The 22,424-nt window shown below is 40.9% G+C and overlaps 2 protein-coding genes across 2 annotated transcripts in view; one reads left to right on the top strand and one right to left on the bottom strand.

The window, feature by feature from the left end:
• The window catches only part of XPA (xeroderma pigmentosum, complementation group A), a 5,381-nt gene extending 3,586 nt beyond the window's left edge, over positions 1-1,795 (top strand). The window contains exons 4-5 of the mRNA XM_010001015.1: positions 79-196; positions 1,634-1,795. Coding sequence (XP_009999317.1) covers positions 79-196; positions 1,634-1,782 — 267 coding nt within the window. The 3' untranslated portion in view covers positions 1,783-1,795. The remainder of the gene's footprint in view (positions 1-78; positions 197-1,633) is intronic.
• Positions 1,796-5,523: 3,728 nt separating this feature from the next.
• Positions 5,524-22,424, bottom strand: part of NCBP1 (nuclear cap binding protein subunit 1, 80kDa) — a 30,169-nt gene continuing 13,268 nt past the window's right edge. The window contains exons 11-22 of the mRNA XM_010001014.1: positions 21,902-21,966; positions 21,109-21,171; positions 19,740-19,814; positions 18,569-18,672; positions 17,651-17,770; positions 16,342-16,444; positions 14,975-15,068; positions 12,426-12,529; positions 9,626-9,740; positions 7,142-7,285; positions 6,613-6,726; positions 5,524-5,749 (exon numbers count right to left, since the gene is read on the bottom strand). Of these exons, the coding sequence (XP_009999316.1) occupies positions 5,636-5,749; positions 6,613-6,726; positions 7,142-7,285; positions 9,626-9,740; positions 12,426-12,529; positions 14,975-15,068; positions 16,342-16,444; positions 17,651-17,770; positions 18,569-18,672; positions 19,740-19,814; positions 21,109-21,171; positions 21,902-21,966 (1,215 nt within the window). The 3' untranslated portion in view covers positions 5,524-5,635. The remainder of the gene's footprint in view (positions 5,750-6,612; positions 6,727-7,141; positions 7,286-9,625; positions 9,741-12,425; positions 12,530-14,974; positions 15,069-16,341; positions 16,445-17,650; positions 17,771-18,568; positions 18,673-19,739; positions 19,815-21,108; positions 21,172-21,901; positions 21,967-22,424) is intronic.

The raw sequence follows: 22,424 nt of genomic DNA, 5'->3' as shown, positions 1-22,424 counted from the left end.
GGGAAAAAAAAGGTGTTAGAATAGTTTATTTTTATCATTTCAGGAAAAAAAAGAAACACATTTATGTCCATCCTTTAGGTAATCCAGCGTTCTCTTGAAGTCTGGGGTAGTGAAGAATCATTGCAAGAAGCAAAGGAACTCCGTCGTCACAGCAGAGAGAAGATGAAACAGAAGAAATTTGATAAGAAAGTTAAAGGTAAAAGGTTAAACTGGCGTACTGATAAGTTAAGAGGTAAAAGGTTAAACATACATAGTTCAGTACCTGAAGTAGAGTTCTCTTTGTTTCTGCATCTGATTTAAGTATTTAGAACATCTTCAATGTGGCAAAACAGAGATTTTCAAGAGCTGTGTGGTTAGTAAGCCTGACCTTATAGCTGATTATTTTGGGCAGAGGGTTGGACTGGAGCTAGGAGGTTCCTTCCAACCTGAATTACCCTGTTGTCCTATGGACATGATGTAAGACGGGACATTATGGTGTTTTTAAAATTTTCTTGTATGACCCAGAATGTGCCACAGATTGTTCAATTGCTTGTGGAGAATGTGGATTTTTGTGGCAGTGGATTACGACTTTTATATATACCTTCAGGTGGAGTAACTGAAATGAAGGTAAAAAATGCCTTTTCCCACTGCTCAGGCTATTCTCAGCTGCTGTTTTCACTCCCTACTATTACTGTTTTTTCCTGATAAATTAGTATTTTGAGATCATGGAATAGGAGAACTTTTGAAAAATACTCCAGCACAGACATGCTAGTTATTTTAAAAAGACTGGTGTTTTAAAAAAGACTGCATGTTTCTTTGCAAGAGCTGTAGCTTACCATCAGCCTGTTGCTGCCCATAGCACCCATGCTCCACTGGGGGTCTGCATTCCCAGAGGCAGAAAGCTCACACTGGCTGTGTCTGGAGGAGGCAGATGCAAGACTGAGCAAGTAACCCCTGCCTTGACCACGGGTGTTGAGCGCACAGAAGGCCTGGCACAGGCTGCAGCCAAAGTGCCAGAGTTCAGTGCAAGTACAGGCCTTAACGTGACAAGAGTTTGCAGCCTGAAAGGCTTGGCTCAAAACTACACTCTTGCTCTTCGGAATGCTTGCCACCCACTTGCAGCATCCGGATAATATCTTGGGCTCAGTTGCCAGCCTGTGCTCTCCTGCAAACCCACTGACTTCACTGTGGCTGCTGCAGAGGCAACTCACGTTACTGGGCATCAGGCACAGAGAATGCCAAGTCATTTGAGAGCCTTACTGTGACCTGAATGAAAAGTACTCCTGCTTGGTCGCATAAAACAATGAGGCATTTTATAAAAACTTCCTCTGCATTCCACTTACCCCTTTTGGAAACCCTTGAATAGCTTCATGTAAGAAACCACAGTGGGCAACATGAACGTAATCCAGATTGAGAGTCTTCTGTGAAACTTCATGTCAGTGTAGTTCTTACCTTTAAAATATGCAAAAAAGGTGAAGATAGCAAGGCAAGTCAAAGCTTGTTCTTGCAATAGCAGAGTCTCATCCAAAATGTATGGAAGATAGGCGATTTGCAGATTGTAATCTGTAGTCCTCACAGAGGTGGCTAGCCTGAGTTATACTAACCATTATTTCAAATTTTAATAAATCTTAACTTTTCCTGTGTTTCTCATCAGAGCTGCGCCGTGCTGTGAGGAGTAGTTTGTGGAGGAAAGACACTAGTATCCATGAACATGAGTATGGACCAGAAGAAAACATTGATGAAGATACATATAAAAAGACATGTACTGTATGTGGCCATGAACTAACTTATGAGAAAATGTAATGTTAATCTGTGGGGTTGGTTGTGGTTTTTTTTGTTTGGTTTTTTTTTTGTTTGGTTTTTTTAAAATTAATTACCTTTTTAATGGCATTTTGTATTAAAGTCAAAATAAATGCTGATTTGTGAACAAACCACTGCCAGATTCAATGAAGGTTGATCCTTAGTTCTAAGAACATCTATACACAACAGTAAGATCTTGGGCTAGAGTGTAACACATTTTTAACAGTTCAGTAAATTGGTACTTTGTGAGCCAGCCCTCCAGAGGCTTCAGCTAGCTGCTCCTAGTCTGACTATGACTAGTAATGAACCCAGACATCAGTTAGGACAAAACATGGACTTCCTCCTCTAAGAGAAGTAGAAAAGTAGAAGGAAGATCACCATAGTTTCATCAGTGTATGAAATATAATAATGCCAGTTTATCTTTTGGCTCACAAAGTACCAATTTATTCAACTGTTAAAACAAGGGGAGGCACATTCTCCCTCTCCTTAGATACTCCATTAATGGAGAATTCTCTCTCAAAAGGGAGAATGTAGTCCTGGGGAGGTTCCGGTTTCATAGGGGAATGTCCTTAAATGTATCTACTGCTTTTTTTTTTTTTCCCCCCTTTAAGTTTTGGAACAGAGGCCAAGCTCTTTCAAAGCAATTCACCTCTTTCATTTACAAATTTCTGTCAAATACCTGTCCTTGGGGGGAGGGAGGAAGTTGCATTCCAAGGCAGATCTCCCTAAGTGCATCCCAATGCTGTATGGAATTCACCTCTTTCATTTGCAAATTTCTGACAAATGCCTGTCCGTGGGGGAGGGGGGAAGTAGCATTCAAAGATCTCTCTAACTGCATCCCAATGTATCTCTAGGTTCTTACAGCTGTTGAGAACTGCTTGTGGAAATGGCTGAAGCCTTCTGAAGAAACATTACAGGAGCGCTGCATTTGTTTGCCACTCTAAACAGGGCAGGAGCCTGGGCCACTGTGGCTGTGCAGAAGCGAGATGTCACAGGAGAGATGTCTAGGCAAGCAGGCCTTCCCACCAAGGACAGAGTACCTGTGGCCCTGCAAGACCTAGGAAAGTGGCACATGGGAGTGGCTGGAGGGCAGGAGGTAGGTCCTGGCAGAGCTTTGGGAAGTAGATCTTCACATCACGGTTCCCTGAGCTGATGTTGTCTTGGGTCCCAAAACCTGCTCTCCAGGACAGCTGGGTGTGGTGTGCACTACCTTCTGAATCACCTACCTGTAGGCAGGCTGAGAAACAAGCCCTCAGCAAGCACCACCAGCCCACTCCTGCCTCACCTCTTGCAGCGGCACCGCCCAGGAGACAAGGTAGCAAGAGGGAGAATTTCCCCATCAGCACCCTCCCAGCACCCATGTTTGCCTCACATGGCTGTGCACGTGGGGGAAAACCATGTTGGATCAGCCCACACCACAGGGAGGGCAAGGCTTGTATGCCGGTGAGGGTACCGGCAGCAGTGCAGGGGAAAGTGAACTGCTCCAATCCTGACTGCAGCTAACACCAGCATAACCCCACCACGACTGCTTTTTTTCCAACAGCCCCCCCCCAAATCAGGTGGGACAAACACTCCCAGTAGCAACCTGCTTCACCTTCATTTATTTTTGTCTTTAATTGTGCATTTTTTCCAACCACACCACACTTCTACAGCATCTTTACACTGTCCACCACCTCACGCTTCAGCAGTTCCATGCTTCTCCAGTTAGCTGCTGGTATCACCACATAATCATCTCATGCTCTTTCCTATAGGAAGCGTAGTCAGGTGTATGCTGCTGGACCTACAAAGAGGCAAAGGTGTCCAGCAGACTCAAGAACTGTAATCAAAGCTCATGCTCACCATAGAAGTCACATCAATTTTGAAAGACATTGCTATTTGGTTTTAAATCACAGGAGTACACTCAGGCATTTGCAACTGGATCCCCAGCACACCCGTATTTGTCCAGGCTCAGATGAAGTTACAGGTTTGCAAGTTTTAACTGTATTTTCAGTTTTACATAAGTCACATTTATAGTCAGACCCCCACCATTAGTTAATATCAGAACTCTTGATACTGATCTGAGCCAGTGAAAAAACTATTAAACCCCAATTAAAACCTCTACAGTATTAAATGTTTCTTTAAAAAAAACACAACTATTTGATTACGCAAGAACATTAACAGATAAAGAGTTGAAGCAGAAGTCTGTGCATGACTGACAAAACCCGTGCGTAAAGCAAATTTACAATTAACAGAAAGAATGGAGGATCAGACAAATCAGAAAGGGTAAGCAGAGAAAGCAGAGGTAACAGATCTAAGTCTATGAGAATATATGGGATTGCTACAGGCCACACACAAAACTCAGGTCAACACTCAAGGGAGAAAGCTCCATTTTTCACCCTCTTCACTTTATCAGAAGGTCTACTGGTCAACAAATGGGTGAAAAGCATTACTAGGCATAATACTTGAAAAAATAATTTGTACAGAAACAAAATTGCTCCAAGCTCACCACTTTTTAAGCTTAAACTGAAAAGCACTGGGCAGGAAATTCTTTAAACATTCATTTGAAAAAACAAAAAGGCCATAAACAGCTTAGAAATAACACTGCTCACTGTCAGACCTGAGCACCTAAAGGCAATGTCTTTGCCATTCATCACTGCTTACTGTGGTACAGACTACTCTGGTTTGGCCTTATCATTTGCATAACATTGCAAAACTAAGGCTAGTCTATTTCCAGGTTGTGTTTTCCCAGTCTAAGTCTCCTGTGAGAAATCACTTAATTTACATTAAAATCCTTTCTGAAGACATGGGAGCCACCTGCTGTTGTCACATTTTAAAGCAAGGGAAGGGCAGCAGATGCAGCCATCACAAAAGCAGTTTTTGCTAAGCCAGATGAGGGAGGGCACTTGGTTCACCCATCATCGCTAGCAGAAAGATTTCCTGCATTGCTGCAGGCCTGCAGGTCCAGCCCAGCACAAGCCTGGCAACCCAGCTAATTACAGGCTGAAGTAAAGGAGCAAGCTGAACACTGCCCTGCCCCCTCCCCTGGCATTCGGGGCTGGAGTTTGGCTTGCAGTACACAAGTCCAAAGTTTACTCCACTCCAGCTCTCACTTTCTGTCTTAATTTATCAGTGAAGACTGCTGCCAGGAGCAGATAATGGCTCTTCAACCAAACTGAAAAAAATACTACATTTCTCTGAAGTTGTCCATGAAGTCCCTCCACCGATTGTTTTTAGCTACTGTAATAGAACACTAGACAACACATTTAAAAAAGCATATTTCAATTGTATTGCAACCATGTTATTTCAAACTATTAAAATCTAGCTGGCTTGTAATAAACAAATCCATATGCTCTACACTACTTTGAAAACTTAACTCACATGTTTCACATGCCCAATGTCAGAATACTTTTCCTATGCCATACTAGAGAGCTTACCACACTGCTCACTGAGAAGGTGCATTCCCTTTCATACTCACAAAACACAATGAGCTGTTTCTCATTTCTGCAATTCCTACAATTTAAAGGCCAGGCAGAGGTAACAAATCCTACTGTTTGTGGATTTTGTTTGGTTTTGCCTGATTTTTATTTTTATATAAAAAACAGGTGAAACAAAAATATTTTAATGAAGTCAAGAGTCAAACCAAATTAAAAGACAACAAAAAATTAATACTTTACTTCACGTCTATCCCCTATCAGTCATATCTTGTAAGGCTTATGATGCTTACACAGTTTGCTGTTGGTTAGAGTACTGTATTGTTTTATATAGGAGCACATGAAAGCCAGTTTTAGTCAAAAAATTCTTGCATCCCCATTAAGTAAAGAAAAAAATTAAAATTCTTTCAAGTCCTGCAGACAAAGACTCTGCTCATGAGTAATCCTCAGGCCTGCAGAGCACAGAACTGCTGAAACACAGCCAGGATGTGGTGGTCCAGTTCAGCTGTAAACAGGAGGTTCTCTAGGGTCACCATGTACTGCTGGATTATCTGGTGATGCTGGCAGATTAAAAAATAGAACACAAATATTTATTGTTTTCATTCATCTGCACAGAAGACATGTAAGAATCACAATGTTGATTGTCAAATGTTTTCATGAAATTTGTTAATTACATCTAATTTCCACACAAGAAAAGCATAATGCAGAGCCACTGCTGAGTACAAGAAGGAAGAATGTGCTGAAATCCTGCCTTGAGAAGCACTGTGACCCCTCTAGCTCTTCACTCCTGGACCCTGAAGAATACCATGCAACTGCAGAGATATCCTAGGAGAATCAGGATATTTGCTTTCCTCTGAAGCCACTATCTACCACCGAGAAGGGTTCAGGCCACAGGGGAATTACACCACAGCTCCCATTCTTCCATCTATCCTCTGCTCACATGGGAGTAATTTTTTATTACTATCACTTTCATCCAGCCACCAGTGCTTGTTAACTGATTTAACAGAGCCAAGAATTAAAAAAAATTTAATATATATTTACACATTTAATTGAAATGAATCCTGCAATATTTTAATCTGCATATTTAAGAGACATCTATTCTAGTACCGTTCCTCACTCTCAACTTTACCCTTGCTATGAACAACCAGTTAAAAGAAGCTCAGCGAAATTCCCAAACACATCTTGCTATTTTTCTGCAGTATGCTCAGCGTGCAGGATTTAAACCGGGATTAGCCATTCCACCAGCCCGAGGCAGCCATGTGGCCGGAACCAGGGAGTCACGACCCTGCCCCTCGCCAGCCTGCAGAGATGTGGTGCTGTCACCTGCTGCTTCTCCCTTCAAGTGCTCAGGCCTCCAGACACGCCGCCTGTCTATCCAGCACGTCCCCGCCCCCCGCCTTCTGAACCCAGAAGTGAAACGTACCTGCAGGAAGATCTGCTGCAACCTCTCTATACAGCTCTTGTACCAAGGTGTAAATACATCAATTCCACCAGTCTCACAGCGCACTAAGTGCTCAGTCAACAACATAATGAAACGCTGCAGGAGAGGAAAAAAAAAGTACTTATTCAGTCTCCTCAAATGAAAGCTGAATACTAACCTTAGGTAAGAGGATCTGAGGTACAGAGACTTTCAATAGCAATGAGAATCATTATTTTGCTTAGCAACCACTGAATTTAGTAAGCAAAATAAAATCCAGTTTACTTTCTGGTTGTTCTGGAAACTATGCCAGTAGAACTTGTTTGCTCCTGAGGACTTGAAACTGAACAGATCCTGCTCAGCAGCAGACTTTGCAGGGCAATGGCCTTGATTTACATTAACTCAAGAATAAATTCATCAACCCCTTCCCATATTTTCACTCCAAGAAGATGCCCGAGATACAAGTGACACCAAAAGCTTACAATCCAGCAACTTTAAAACCTGAAAACAAGAACAAGACTTTCCCCATCATTACCTGGAATATAACAAGGAAGAGATTCTTTTGTTCACTCTGGGCTGACTCCACTTTTTCCTGCAAACGCTCTATCTGCTCTTCTAGTGGTCCATCTTCCCGATCACTGCTTCGGTCATCATCATCATCGTCATCATCACTGTCTCTCTGCAAATGACAACACAAGACTAACTAGTAACCTGGCTACCCGTGGATACTGTTAATGCCCTTCAGTTCCCCAGGTGAGAAGGTCTGCAGAGCAACTGAGGAGCAGCAACTGAAGCTGCGCTGTAGGTTGGAGGACATTTGAAGGTCATTTACTTTTACTATAATTCAGGAATTTGGAAGGAAAAATGCCAACATGGGAAAGCCCTGAGAAAGAAATAACCAAGATTTCAGAGAAACCAGAGCAAGCTTAAAGATTCATCAGTCCTTTATTTAGTGGAAGCACAGTAAAATATAATACTCCTCCTGACTTTATCATTACCAGATAATGAACAACTTAACAAAGAAATCCAGGGTAGATTTCAAAAATTGTGTCTACTGCAGCAGGGCAGGTAATTCATTCAGTGAACAGCTCTAAAATCTCAGGGCTCCAAAATATATAGCGCTTTGCAAAAACCGAGATGAATCCAGCTGGTTAGCACAAAAGGGAGATGAGACACTGTGGTGTTAACAGGAGGACTCCCTATATTAATGATCAAATGGAATCGTCTCAGACTAGAAAGGATCAGCATGGAAAACAAACTATTAAGTAGGAACATGGCCTGTTCTCATTGCCTCAAAAACACAACTAAACAGCAATATATGCTTAAGTTCCAGACTTGGGAGCTGAGGGAACATGGTCTAACACACAACTACAAAAGATATTGGAGGAAAAGAATCTGATGGGTTATGGTATATTCAAATACAGGTATTGCTTCAGTCTCGTAGGGTTGTTTCTGTGCAAAAAGACCCATAAATTAACAGTTTAAGACTTCCAACTATTTGCAAAAGCAGCAAGTGCAACTTGTGACAAAAAAGAGGGCTGTGTGGCAACTCACCTGGTACACAGCAGATAAACTCACAATCAGAAGACAGTTACAGCTCAGAAGCAGTATAAAAAACAAGCAACTTACCACAGCAAGTGAAAATTTAATTTTATTCTCTCTATAGAAACTTGCTTTTTACACATCTGTAGAAGTTTCCTGAACTCAAAATGCTAAGGGATCAACAGGACCTAAGAGAAAGCCTTGCAGTCATTCCATAATAATGCAATCCAATCCATGCTAGGGGCATCAAAATTTGATGGCTTAGTTCCTCTAAAAGGAATGGCCATGCAGCAGAGCAGCAGCCTGTAGAACTACTCACTGTTGCATACAAATGTTTCTTCCTGGCACAATACTAATTTAAAGTACTCAGCAACAAAGAGCTGGAGCAAGAGACAAGTACAGAAATGAAAACACCAGTATATTTGTTTAGAGAAGCTCTTTGCCTTACAGTAAGATCAATTACTGCACCTAGGTCTTCAATAATCATGGGCATTTATTAACTGCTTATTAGTGTAGATTGAGGATGCAACTAGAACAGCTGTGGCTGGAAGCAAAGACAAGATGAAGGGGCTGGGATGAACCGACACTGGCAAACTGTGAGCTACTAGTTCTCTCTCAACAGAAACTTCTGGAAAAAACTAACGGATGTGTGGAGGTTCCTCCAAAAGCCATCAGCAGCCTCTGTGCCATGTTCAAAATTCTGACACTAACTTCATCCAAAGTCCTGGAGCTAGCAAACAAATTATCTCTTGCTCTCTGCAGCTCTCAACATGTCTATAAACTGATTTCATTCTATCACAACTAAGTCTTGCATTCAGCCAAGATTCCTTGGGCCCTGTCTTCTGCAGCTGCCACAGGAAACACTCTCACCCCATTTTATGGTCCCACTTGGGACAAAAAACAAACAGCAGCAGTCTGCTCATCAGTTTGCTGTATATAGTAACCCAGACCATGCAAAGATATTCAGAAAAATAAGCTGGAAGAAGGGAGTGACAGATGCCAGTGTCAGAATCCAGCAGCACCCATCAGAAGAACAGTAACAGCTAACTTTTCAAAAGCAAATAGCCGTTTCCGTGCACTTCTGCATGGAAGCCACAAGAGTACTCTTTAACAGAACTTGCTATAAATAATTTTAACTGTTCTTCTTGTTATCTAATAAGGCAATTGGAATCCAGATTAGAAGGCAAGTGTAAGACATGCTTGTATTGCAAGATAAACTTGTGAGAGAGCTTGAACAGAGCAAATGCATGAATTCCCTTCAATATTTTACTGAATCCTTAGGTTATAGCTACCACTAGAAAGATGGACTAAGAACATGCATCCAGGTTTTCATGTCTACAGATGACCATATCTGCAGACATGCTTTCTGGTAAATATTTATTCAGTCTTTCCTCAGATCAACTGTATGCCAGTCTGACTCCATGCAGGTTTATATAACTTGCTTTAAATAATTAAAAATTACAAACAAACTACTCACTCTTTTGTGCTGCCTGGCCAATCTTGCCTTAGTCTCCTCCAGCTCTTTGTGGATCTTCAGAACATGCTTATTCATCTTGCGGATTGTGGAATGTAAGATCTCCCAGATATAAAACCTAGTAAATACACAAAGCTCAAAATACTACATCTCACACCACTCCAAGATAAAAAAACTAAATGTACCTTCTTACAGAAAAAAGTCTCTGGGCAAATTGAAAAAAATTAGTATCTTCCAATACATGTTCTAGAGTAAGCAAACACTCACCATCTCGGAAAGCATAGCTGTAATGCAAGCAAGCTTTAAAATCATAGAATTATTCAGGTTGGAAAAGACCCTTGGGATCACAGAGTCCAACCATCATCCCTACTCTACAAAGTTCTCCCCTAAACCACATCCAGCAACACCACATCCAAACAACCCTTAAACACATCCAGGGATGGTGACTCAACCCCCTCCCTGGGCAGTCTATTCCAGTGTCTAACCACTCTTTCTGTGAACATTATTTTTCCTAATGTCCAGTCTAAACCTCCCCTGTTGCAGCTTGAAGCCCTTCCCTCTTGTTCTGTCACTAATTACCTGTGAGAACAGATGAGCACCAACCTCTCTACAATGACCTTTCAGGTAGTTGCAGAGACTGATGAGGCCTCCCCTCCCTCAGCAAAATCTTTTATTTCCCAAGTTTTTTGCAGTACACTTCCAAACCAGCATTTTATTTCATACACATACTGCAAGACTACCAACAAAATTGACTTTTAAACGAGGATCTTCTGAAGAAAGTCTCATGGAAGAAAGAAATTTACAGTTTGTGGAATAAGGGACTTGTCACTTGAGACAACTATAGGGACATTCTCACAGTATGTAGGAAGGCAACAAGAAAGGCCAAAGCCCTCTTAGAACTCAAACTGGCAAAGTAAAGGAGAACAACAAGAGCTTCTTCAAATATATCAGTAGTAAAAGGAAGAATAAGGAAAATGTGGGCCCACTGCTGAATGAAGCGGGAGCCCTGGTAACAGAGGATGCAGAGAAGGCAGAGCTGCTGAATGCCTTCTTTGCTTCAGTCTTTACTAAGACCAGCTCTTATGAGCTTCAAACCCTGGATACAGGAGAGGAAGCCTGGAGGAGGGAAGACTCTCCACTAGTCAAGGAAGAGTGGGCCAGAGATCAGTGATGTAAATTGAATGTGCACAAGTCCATGGGCCCTGATGAGATGCACCCAAGAGTGTTGAGAGAGCTGACTGATGTTATTGCCCTACCACCTTCTATCACTTTTCAAAGATCATGGCAAACAGGAGAGGTGACTGAGGACTGGAGGAGAGCCAGTGTCACTCCAATCTTCAAACAGGTTGGCAAGAAGGAAGATGCAGGAAATTACAGACCAGTCAGCCTCACCTCCATCCCTGGAAAAATGATGGAACAGCTAATTTTGGAGGTCAACTCTAAGCACACAGAAGAGAAGAAGGTTATCAGGAGTAGTCAGCATGGATTTACCAAGGAGAAATCATGCTTGACTAACCTGGAAGCCTTCTATGATGTTGTGATTGAATGGGTAGATGCAAGGAGACCAGTGGATGTGTCTACCTTGACCTTAGCAAGGCTTTTGACACAGTCTCCCATACCATCCCTGTGAGCAAGCTCAGGAAATGTGGGATAAAAGAATGGATAGTAAGATGGATTAAGAACTGGCTACACATTAGAGCCCAAAGAGGGGTGGTCAGCAGTGTAGACCTGTAGTGTAGTGTAGACCAGCTGAAAACCCGTAATTAGTGGAGTCCCTCAGTGATCAGTGCTGGGTCCCACCCTGTTCAACACCTTTATCAATGACCTTGATGATGGGACAGTGTCTTCTCAGCAAGTTTGCTGATGACATGAAGCTGGGAGGATTGGCTGACTCACCTGAAGGCTGTGCAGCCATTCAGGGAGATTTGGATGGGCTGGAGAGCTGGACAAAGAGGAACATAATGAGGTTCAACAAGAGCAGGTGCAGAGTCCTGCACCTGGGAAGGAACAACAAAATGCACCAGTACAGGCTGGGAGGTGATGTGCTAGAGAGCAGCTCCTTGGTGAAGGACTTTGGAGTCCTGGTAGACAACAAGTTATCCATGGGACAACAATGTGCCCTTGTGGCCAAGAAGGCCAACGGTATCTTGGGGTGCATTAAGAGGAGTGTCCCCAGCAGATCTAGGGAGGTTCTCCTCCCCCTCTACTTGGCCCTGGTGAGACCTTACTTGGAGTGCTGTGTCCAGTTCTGGGCTCCCCAGTTCACCTCAGAATGAGGAAGACCTTCCTTACTGTGAGGGTTACAGAGCACTGGAACAGGCTCCCCAGAGAAGTTGTGAGGTCTCTTTCTCTGGAGACTTTCAAGACCTGTCTGGATGCCTTTCTGAGTGATCTGCCCTAGTTTTTGGTCCTGCTCTGGCAGGGTGTTGGACTCGATGATTTTTGGAGGTGCCTTCCAACCCCTACTATTCTGTGGTTCTGTGATTCTGCAATTCTGTGGCTTTCCTGACCAAACACTTCTCCCATTCTGAATAAGCACTGTATCAATGATGTTACAAGTTAAATATATCAGCCAAAGCCAGGTTAGAGCCTACTCGCAAAATGACATGTTAGCAACATTCCTGCAATGTGATGTAAACATTCATACCCCACCTCAAAAGAAAAATGCTAAAGCATGTATTTTGTAGAAGTAAAAAATTGTACCTTTTTTTCCCACTACTCAGTTTTCATAGATTAAACTACACATTGGCCACTTAAAATAGTAATTCTGACACAAAAACAATGTAAGACAAAATCTTGTTACCTAGTAAAATCATGTGCAAGCTCTGAAGAGAAGATCCAGTTTGCTACTGCAGCACAGTCAACTATTTGTGTCCGAATCATCTTGTCCACAAGCACAGCAATCATCTATATTTTGTGAAAGACATGAGAGTAATTCAAATGAGAAAAGGGTTTGCACAATCTGTGTAAAGTATTTCAGCCTCAGATAAAACCAGAGGTGGATTGACACAACTCTGTGTTCGTGATATCACTGGGTAATTTCAAATACTTAAGGAAGCTTAGTGGTCTAGTCTGAAACTGTTCAAATTAGGGGATCTATATAAATTACATAAAATATTCTGATTTTGTTTAACAACCTTTTATACTTCTTGTGAAAATGATGTATCACTCTTTGCTAACACATACATAAAAATACAAGCATCACAGCTGGAAGTGAGGCATTACAGAAACAAGTCCTAGTATTCAACATCCAAGTACTCCAACTAGAGCATATATAGCTGACCACCATATATGCCAGACCACCATAAAGAAGGAGCTACTGTTAGCCTATTCTCCTTGGATTGCAACAGGCTTCAAATGTGACAGTAAGCTCTTCTCTACAGGACTGATGCACTTCAGAACTAAGTCAGTGCTGCGTAGTCCGTGGAAGTGCTTACTTGCTACTGGAACTGCCATGACTCTGGAAAGGCTGCAAGCAAACTAGCAGGCAACTGCAGAGAGGAGTTACTGACTAAAGCAGTTGCAAGCTGTTCAGAAAAAAGGCTTATCTTATTATTCGTGTGCTTGAATGCAAAGTGTATGAGCCACAAGCTGCACTGTACTTTTCCTTACAACCACCCATTGTCAAATAAGGAAGTGTAACAACGCTCCTTTTAAGGAAAGAAAATTAAAATAACTGAATGAATCATACAGAAGACTCAGCTCTCAACTTTCAAGTCCCAGGATAGCATCCTATGTTCTGTTTGTCTTTCTCTATTGCCAGGAAGATTTTCTGATTACCTAGCCTGATCTTACTAGAAGCACACACCTAGGATTTTGGGAAAGTGTTTCATCTCAATGTTAAAGTTTATCTTTATGAAGTCACCACTGCGACCTTACTTACAAGTGCAGGAACCACTGACTCCTGTTGCTAAATCCCTGCCTGCAGCACAGATCAGTCATCAGCACTATGTGATAACTGCTGACAGTCTGAAGCCAATCATACAAAGGAATAGGGCAAGTGGCATGAAAACAGATTCTGGACAAGAGTCCTGCTGTCCAGGCACAACTTCTTCTGTGTGCCAGGAAGGCTGTAGACTCAGAGAAGAAAGTGCTTGACCAGAAGCAGTAGATTGAACTGCTATAAATGCAAGAGAATTTAAATTCCACAATCAAGTAGAACAGCAGACTTATGTAACTTCCATGCACTTTATTTGTTGATAAAATTCTAACAGGACTGCTTAGTCTGGGTTTGAAACCTCCATCTCAGTTTGGTCATGCTGTAACTCAAAGGAATGAAGAGGAACAAGACACAGAAATCAGTAATGTAATTTCTTCTAATCTAGTTAAACAGCAGTAAAAAGAGTGTAATAGTCATATTTTTAAGGTCAGTAATTTGGGTAGGAAGCTTACTGTTAAAAAATCCTGGGGATTTATGTTTTTATTGTACTAAGAAGGGAGGTGACATCTTGCATAGGTATCCTTCTAGGTGCTCAGCTTTTACCCCAGGGAATGGACAACAGGTCCAGCAGAAGGTGCAAGGATTACCCCTTATTGTCAGTGGCATTACTTCTGAAAGTCTAGCTTATGTAGCTGTGAGGTACAGTCCACTTTCAAGCACACTGAAGTGTCACACAAACACACCAGTATGCAATATGTGAAGTAATGCAGGCAAATTCAGCTTACTGACTTCTATTTATAGAAGAATGACAGCTGACGGAGAAAACAACTGGTGTGAAGAAACTCAACAGCTTAAACAACTGAGGCATTTTCCATGGATCTTTTAGGCTATTTCCTCTGGCTCACGAAGGAACATAATCATGGTACTATTAGACTGATCTGTTCTGAAAAGCCACTGACTGCAGCCCTACTGTCTGCCCACACACAACAGCGACTTCAACATGCACTTCCTGGAATAACTGTAGGGCTTTCACTAGCAATTGAAAAAAAGAAATCCCTAAAAATCCCCAGGTTTCCATATTTCTAAGAACATGGCCTGATTTTGACAGCAGATCTACACCTTATTTAAATTTACGTTATCTACGCAGTTTTCCAATTTTCAACAGAAACATAATTTTAGTAAAAGTTACCCTCTTGTATGACAAACAGCATAATATGAATCCATGCAGAATGACAGCTTTTGCCCTCCCACAGGAAACCCGGAGGAAGAAGTAGCTTCATTGATCATAGACATTTTAGGTTTCAGGCACTAGTAACAGCAGTAAGTTCAATTTGAACTTCCACTCAGAAAGATGACAACAAACAAGTTATTTTTAAAGGATATAAAGCAAGCTGCCTTTTTTTTTTTTTTTACTTAAATATGACCACTCTCAGTTCCAACTCACAATGAGACTTGACACTGCAACTCCTTACCTGTGGATGATTCTTCCAAACCTCATATACAACCCTCAGAACATGGAGTTTCCCCTCATCACTTTCAGCAAGTGTTTTGAAGACTTCATGAAACCTTTCAACAAAGGTAAGTAGTCAGTGGAGGAGATCAGATCAAAAGAACAGCATATACAAGACTTAGATTGGCCAAAAGGAGATTTTGTGACTATATGCAGCAATTATTCAGCAACTATTCCCTGGAAAATACAACCATCTTGAGCTAAAATAGGACAGAAAGACATGACAGCTCCCAAAAGGTACTTAAATATTAGTGGTGAACTTATTCCCTCATGCTAGGTTGCATTTCTCATTACTTTTAAAAGCAGGAGGCACTTTCATCCTTTATGTGCTTATCTATACACAGCTGGAGCAAAATTTGTTGCCTTTTGAGCCTTAGACCTTCCCCTTGATGTGCATTTCCTTAACTGTAGACACTTAACAAATCTGCCTCTTTTGAATAAAACGCTGCTAAAAGTTAGCACTAACTATTAAGTGTTAAGAGGCTCTTTTTGATCTCCTGGTTGCCACTGTTGGTGCACTGCAATGAAAGCTACCATGGCTTCTAAGTATTCTTATCACCCTGCCTCTTGTACTACTGATTGCAGGTTACTACCTACAGCTTCGTATCAACATTGTCTCTAAAGCTCTCAGGTGCATGTTTTTCTAACACTTCTATATATCTTTTAGGACAGACAGAAACATAACTCACCAAGATGCATGTGACTACCTTTCATTTATCAAGACTCCTTAAGAACAACCCCAAACCACACAGGATTAAAAATGAATTATTTTAGCTCATTTTTCTAATGAAAGTGCAGTAAATTCTTTAAGAGTCAGAGTATATATTTAAGGGATGCACTCCAACGTATTTGAGAATGGATTTTACTGTGCCTTCCTAGGTAAAAGAAGATTATAGCCAGCTGCTTTGAAATATCATGTTTTGTTTTTCTTTCTTCATTTTTTATAGATGTAACTGTTCTAGAGTCATATTCATAGTACAAGATATTGCAGTGGGAGCTACCCAGTCATTCAAAAGCAAGGAGAAACTCTTGTTCCTCATCACAATCAGTAAATTAGTAATTCTAAACTGGAGTGATGCCCAAATATGTTTCATTTGTTTGATTTACATCATATGGCTATAATGCACAAATTTATGTTAATTCCATTCATGTACATGACCTAGCATTTACACTATCATTCCTTCAGTATGTAGCTAATTCTCTTAATCCCACTGCACTATGAAGCACCTAAGACATTGCTGAAAGTTGCAGTCCAGTTTTTATTATTCATTTCACTATCAGAATTAAACAGTTCTGCAAGACCTGAAATAATGCACATATTACACTTACTTTGCCAGGGCACTGAAGGAGTGGCTGAAAGACTTTGCAGCTAGATGGAGCAGAGTCTGAACAAAGACTTCTATTTTCAGAGGGTTGAAGGTAAATCCTTCATCTGCAAATTATTTAAAGTTAAACTGTAAGTTGTTACAGTAGAGCACATAAGCTACTCATAAAAGCACAGAGATAACTTACGATTTTAACTCATTTAAGTTTCATAACCAGTGTTTTGCAAGGCTGAGCAGGGAACTATAGTAAAGACCTTCCAAAATGTGCAGATCTTTGGGCTTCCATTTTGCCATGGAGAAAATGTGCATAAAGAATTCCAGATCAGTGATGAAGCGATCAAAGACACAGCCATCCTACCACCATGTCACAGCACTGATGGACAGCAGCAGAGAAAGATAGCAAAGGGAACTGCAGAGCTATGCACCAAGCTTAAGGTCTGGCAGACCATAAAGGGAGAGTGGATGAGGAGAGGGGAAGGTAAGATTGATTAGGGTTCAGAGGTTGGCTATTTACATCATGGAAGAAGAGTCCAGCAAGAGCACACAGCAAATATGGTACTAGGGGGAAGTGGCACAAAGTCCCCTCCTGTAGCTGCAGCTCTGCAGCTGAGGACAGGCAGGAGGAAGAGCACTCATTAGTCTGCAACCCCTAAAACAAATCAGGAAACGTGACAGTAGGTCCCAGGAAAAAAAAACAACATTGCTGCACACTGCTTGCATCAGAACACTTGCAAATATTACATAAATATTGAAGCTGTCCCCATTGTAAAGATCAATTCTTACTTCTGTCTCACACTCCTTTTTACTCCTCCAAACACACAGGCTTTAGGAATCAATGCTGTCTGTGGCTGCAAAGCTAGAGAGAACATGAGTGGAGTCCCATTGTGAGTTTGTATGTATGGAAGACTACAGCCAGCATGCTGGCTAACTTATCTGTCATGGGACTGTATCAAGGGGAGGGCAGCTCTCACACAGGGCACCAGCACTGAGTCTCAGGTTTGAGGGTAATAGCAAGAACTGCAGCCTTGCTGAAGGCAAAGGAAATGTGAAATTCTTTCATGCTACCTCAATAATCACAAGACACATCTCAGTCATTCATTAGGAAAAACAAGCCTGCCTCTGCGTGTGAGATGTTTACAACAAACCCTAACAATGGTGTATTATTCCCATTTACTGATAAATTGAAACAGACTATTAGAAAAAAAAAGCATACAGTTTTGTTCACTACCACACTCAGAGCTCCAAAGGATGGCAGATCAATCTACACACAAAATAAATTACAACCTGCCAAAATTTAACAGCATACATCTCACCATCATCATCCTGGTTTGGATTAGGGACGTCTTTTAAAATGCTGAAGATTTCATCATTACTGGCCTTATTTTTAATTGCAATTGTTAAACAGAGTGCGACAGAATATCCAGGAAGAGACCCTAAACAAAAACAGAGGTCAAAATATGTAGAAGTTTGAGTATTTTTAACATCAGCTTGCCTTTCAGAGAAACAAGTACACTTCCTAGCTGCACCTCAATCTAGCTGTTTCCAACATCATTTCCCATCTGACTATTCTCTAAAACTGCTCAACATGTTTCCTGACCTTCATATTAAATTCAAAACTTACAGTAGAATCTTTAAAGCTGAGGTCAAGTCAGCTTCCATCAGTTTCCTAAAAATACAGTATTTCCTTGTTTTTCCACTCTGTGCTTGACGATGACACTTCTATACTTGTCTTGAGTAATAAAAGGAATAACAATGTATCTCTACATCAACCTTCACATCATCTGCTGCCTCTGTATGCTTCATTTAACCAGGCTTACTGGTAAAATCTTCTACTGTTTTGTGAAGTTCAAAAAAAAAAAATCCACATTATGACTTCATATGCTGACTTTTGCATAGTATTGTGCCCAACAGGGGAAACAGAGGTATTTTCCAATTTTAGACTTCTGGCAAAACATCCTGCACACCACCACAACCACCTCAGCAACAGTAACTTCATGTATCTGGATTTCCTCTTCTACATAAAGTAAAAGATTATTAGATTACAGAGATCCAGGCTTAACATATATTAATTGCTCACATGAAGCATATTTACCCATATGAAAATAATGCATATTTATTTCAGCTGTATTCTTCTTTATGAAGACAACTGTTATTACAGTTAACCTAGTGTGTTCCCTTGCTCTGAAACACTATTGTCTTCAACTTGACCCATCAGGGACTTTAATACTTACTATTACTTTCATCTCCATATTTGTAAATGCACACTGGATTAGCAGGACTGAGGACAGAAAAACTGGCAGGAACAATGTCTATTATCCGCTGATGGTAGGAGAGTCTGGAAATAAGTTTCACAGCAGTAGAATTACAATGGGAATAACACCAGGGCTAATTCAAAAGTGATTGATTTACAGTGGTTTTCCTGTATTTAACTTTCATAGAACAAAAATCAGTACGTTTATACAACAGAATGATAGTTTCAGCTGGGTAGGCAAGACCTATGTAAACCAAACTCACTAGTAGATGTTTTCTATCTGAACTCTTTGATTCTAGACTTTCATCCTCATACAACTAATTTAGCTTGTGAAAAGGTTTAGAGGTTGCCTACTAGGATGTTTTATGCAAAAGCCTAAGATGTGCTGCAGAAAGCTAGCAAGACATTGGTATTCAAAGCAGAAAAAATATTAAACCTGATGTCTTTATTCTACTTTTCTGCTTATTTCACTCCCACAAAGGCTTAACTTTGCTACAAGAGTTTTCAGGGAAATGGAAGAGTGTCACAGAAAAAGAGCACTCATTTTGCAGCACAATACTTTCACACATACTTTCCTCTACTGAATTCACACAGAAACGCATGTTTTCATGTAGCATAAGTAACATAGGCTTTCTGAATATTTTGCTCACTCTGTGTATATCCCTCTGTCTCAACAGTTCTAAGTTCAGCCCTGATTGTATACTCTTCTTTTTGGGTTTTGGATTTTTGTTGGTTTGTTTGGAGGGATGTTTGTTTGTTTTAAGGTCAATGAACAACACCTAGAAGAATAAAGATTAGCTTCTCAGTTTTTAGTATACCTATCATCAGTTCCCTCCATTTCTGTGAGTGCTGAACACTTTCCAAGAATGTTGTCTAAGCTCCGTTTCTTGCCACGCCTATGGTGAAACGTGTCTTTTTGTAACTATAGCTGTGTGTACCTGGGATAGACAGCTCACTGCCATCTGCTCCACCTGTTTCTGCCTCTCTAAAGTAGTGTCCTACAACAGGTAAACCCGATTAAAATTATACAAACAACATACTCAGCTCTGAATTGTAGTAACAAATAAGAGTCAAGTTAAAAGGAAACTGACAAGTATCCAGAAGCAAAGATAAAACTGCCTTGAATGCAACTATCAAGATACCTTACTTACCGCATGCACTTTTCCAAAACCTCCCTCACAAATTTGGGCTTGGGCTTTTCAAGGTCCTGAGTAAGACAGTCTGACCTATCAAAGGACAAAATGCATTACGTTTTAGCACAGTAAATTTGTGCTTTAGTCTCTTTTTGGCTTGGCTTGGTCTAATAGGTACAAAAGGACAACACTGGAATACTTGACGCTCAGTTTTACAGTGTGGGCAATTTTAAGACAATGAGTTAAGTTTATCACCATTTCCTTATTGGCCATTAGCATTCTTGGAATCTGTGTGATACATTTCCAAGTAGCTCCCCTCACCTCACCAGATTAAAAATAATTTGTGCTTATGGTTAGCTGACTTTCCTTTTCCATAGGACAGGAACACCTCATGTGATTTCATAGTTTATTCCTCCCTCACAGGAATTTAACTTCTGGTGCCTTTTGAAGGCATTTCAGATAAAGAAAAGTCTCAAATACAGCCACTTGCAAAATCTGTTAAGAATGGCAGCTTGTGAGAGAAACCCAGAGAAGTGATGCCCTCAAGGAACATCCAGGCAATGAAAGAAGACTGCTGCCTGATGAGTTACCACAGATGCACAGTAGGATAGCCAGCAAGCACTTAACATTTTTGTGGCTTTACTGAAGTTTCTTGTGTTGTCCTCATGTGGAGTTACCACAAGAAGGGCTGCACCCCTCTCCACAGGGACATTTGGGTGGATCAACTATGGAAAACAGGTACAGTAGCAGGGTGTGGAAGCTACTGTAGGGAGAATTTAACCACGAGGTGACCTCTCTTGCTTCATGGGTGCCTGGAATGGAAATCTCAAGGGAACCTATAGTTTGACATTGACTGAGTCCAGGAAGCTCCTGCTGGAAATGCCAATTCATGAATGAGCACAGTAAGAATGGAAAGCAGAGCCAGCTCTGATGGAACTTCAGGCACCAGGATTTGGCAGGTGGGAAATGGATCACAAGGGGTCTCAAGGACAAATGTCATAAAGAAAGGTTTAGGGTAGGACAAAGAACAAATATAGGATACAAAGAGTCAGGGCAAATTATTAGAAGTAAATTGGGGAGCCATTTTTGAAAATTTACTAGCAACTGATTGAGGGTGCAGGGCAAATTAAAGAAATCACATTTCGACTTCCCCTGCTTAGGGAATGCTTACACTGGCTTGAGTCTTGTCACACAAAGTTCATATGGGACAACACAATAAAGAGATTATCAAGATAACCTACCAATGAGTGCTGGTGAAAAGATTAAGAAAGATCTCTGAAGATCTGGAGAAAAGCATGTAAGTTCACTATGCTGTGTCACCTCCTGGATAAGTGAAATTTTAACATTTTTGCAATATTAGGTTCAAATCAGAAGGAGAGAAACTTACCAGTCTTCCCAGCTCCAACGGAACTGGAAGTTGCTCAAGTGGTGAGAAAACCAGTTGATAAATCTTTAATAAAAGAAAAATAAAGCTCCATTAAATGCCACGAGTACAGGAAAACTTTCAGTTGAGATTTTCTTCTGAATACATTCTACTTTTCAAAGGCAAGCTTTAAAATCATAAGACACTACAGCATTAAATAGGTGTTTATGTTGAGAGATACAGGAGACTGGGTTCAGAGAGACAGAAAGAAGCTTTTAAGGACAAGTAGCCCATGATGTTCTGCTGTTTCATACGAAAAGACAACCTATTAAACTAACAATTAAAATGCAAATTTACAGTGAATATGAAACCTTTGCATTTTTTAAGAATAATTAACAGCTCTCCTGCACAATGCAGACTCCACTCAAAGGGCAAAATGACCATCACTCTCCTCCTCCCTGTAGCACTTATGCTGTCAACTTCCCTTTCAGCTTGTCTCCCAGCACACTAGGGAGCCAGCATACTACTAGATAAAGGGGTACTATGAACACCTTTGAACACCAGAAAGTTGTCACCAATCTTAACTGTCCTGTACAGACAAGCAGAGATGTGACCTCTGGAGGAGTGTTACTGGGAAGAAGGGGCAAGCACTTGGTAGTCCTCTTGAGATTGCTCAAAGCCAGAGCTCAGAAAACGTTTTTGAATAGCACCAAGAAGTTCTAACAAGGATTTCTGACTATACTTTCCATAGCCTTTTCCTTTTTCCTGTACATTGGATATTAAGGAGTATTTTCCATCATCTTCAAAACACATTTACCTGTCCACACATGTTGTATTCATTGTATCCAAACGCATGTAGAGCATTTCTGTGGCTTGCGCAAGCTGAAAGTTTCTCATTAAGGTTAACAGAAAAGCACTAGGTAAATCAGATGTTATTCCTTTCAGTTTCTGAATAGAATGTTAACAAATTTTTGTACTGCTTGCTCCTGAGGTTTACTCCAAAATCAGACAAATCACAGTAAATCCACAGTGGAAAAAAATAAAGCATATAGCGAGTACAACCAGCCTGTTTTTCTTCCATTGTTGCAATGGTACTGTTAGCTTCTTGCCTAGAAAGTCAGAATTTGCATCATGCAACCAGCAGAACTGCACTAGTATGAACAGACACGAACTTTCTTAAGGAGTTCTTCTGCCACCTCTCCAATACAGCTTCATGGGCTGTTGCAGATGCATATTCACAATCATCATCACTGAAGGCTTAAGAAAGTATGTTTACACTGACTTTACACAACACAGCCTTTTATTCTTCTCCTGGTGTCCCTATTAACATTAAAAGCTTT

The sequence above is a fragment of the Chaetura pelagica genome, unplaced genomic scaffold, assembly GCF_000747805.2.
Source record: "Chaetura pelagica isolate M959 unplaced genomic scaffold, ChaPel_1.0 scaffold126, whole genome shotgun sequence".
Taxonomy (NCBI): domain Eukaryota; kingdom Metazoa; phylum Chordata; class Aves; order Apodiformes; family Apodidae; genus Chaetura; species Chaetura pelagica.
This window is presented reverse-complemented; position numbering and strand designations above follow the sequence as displayed.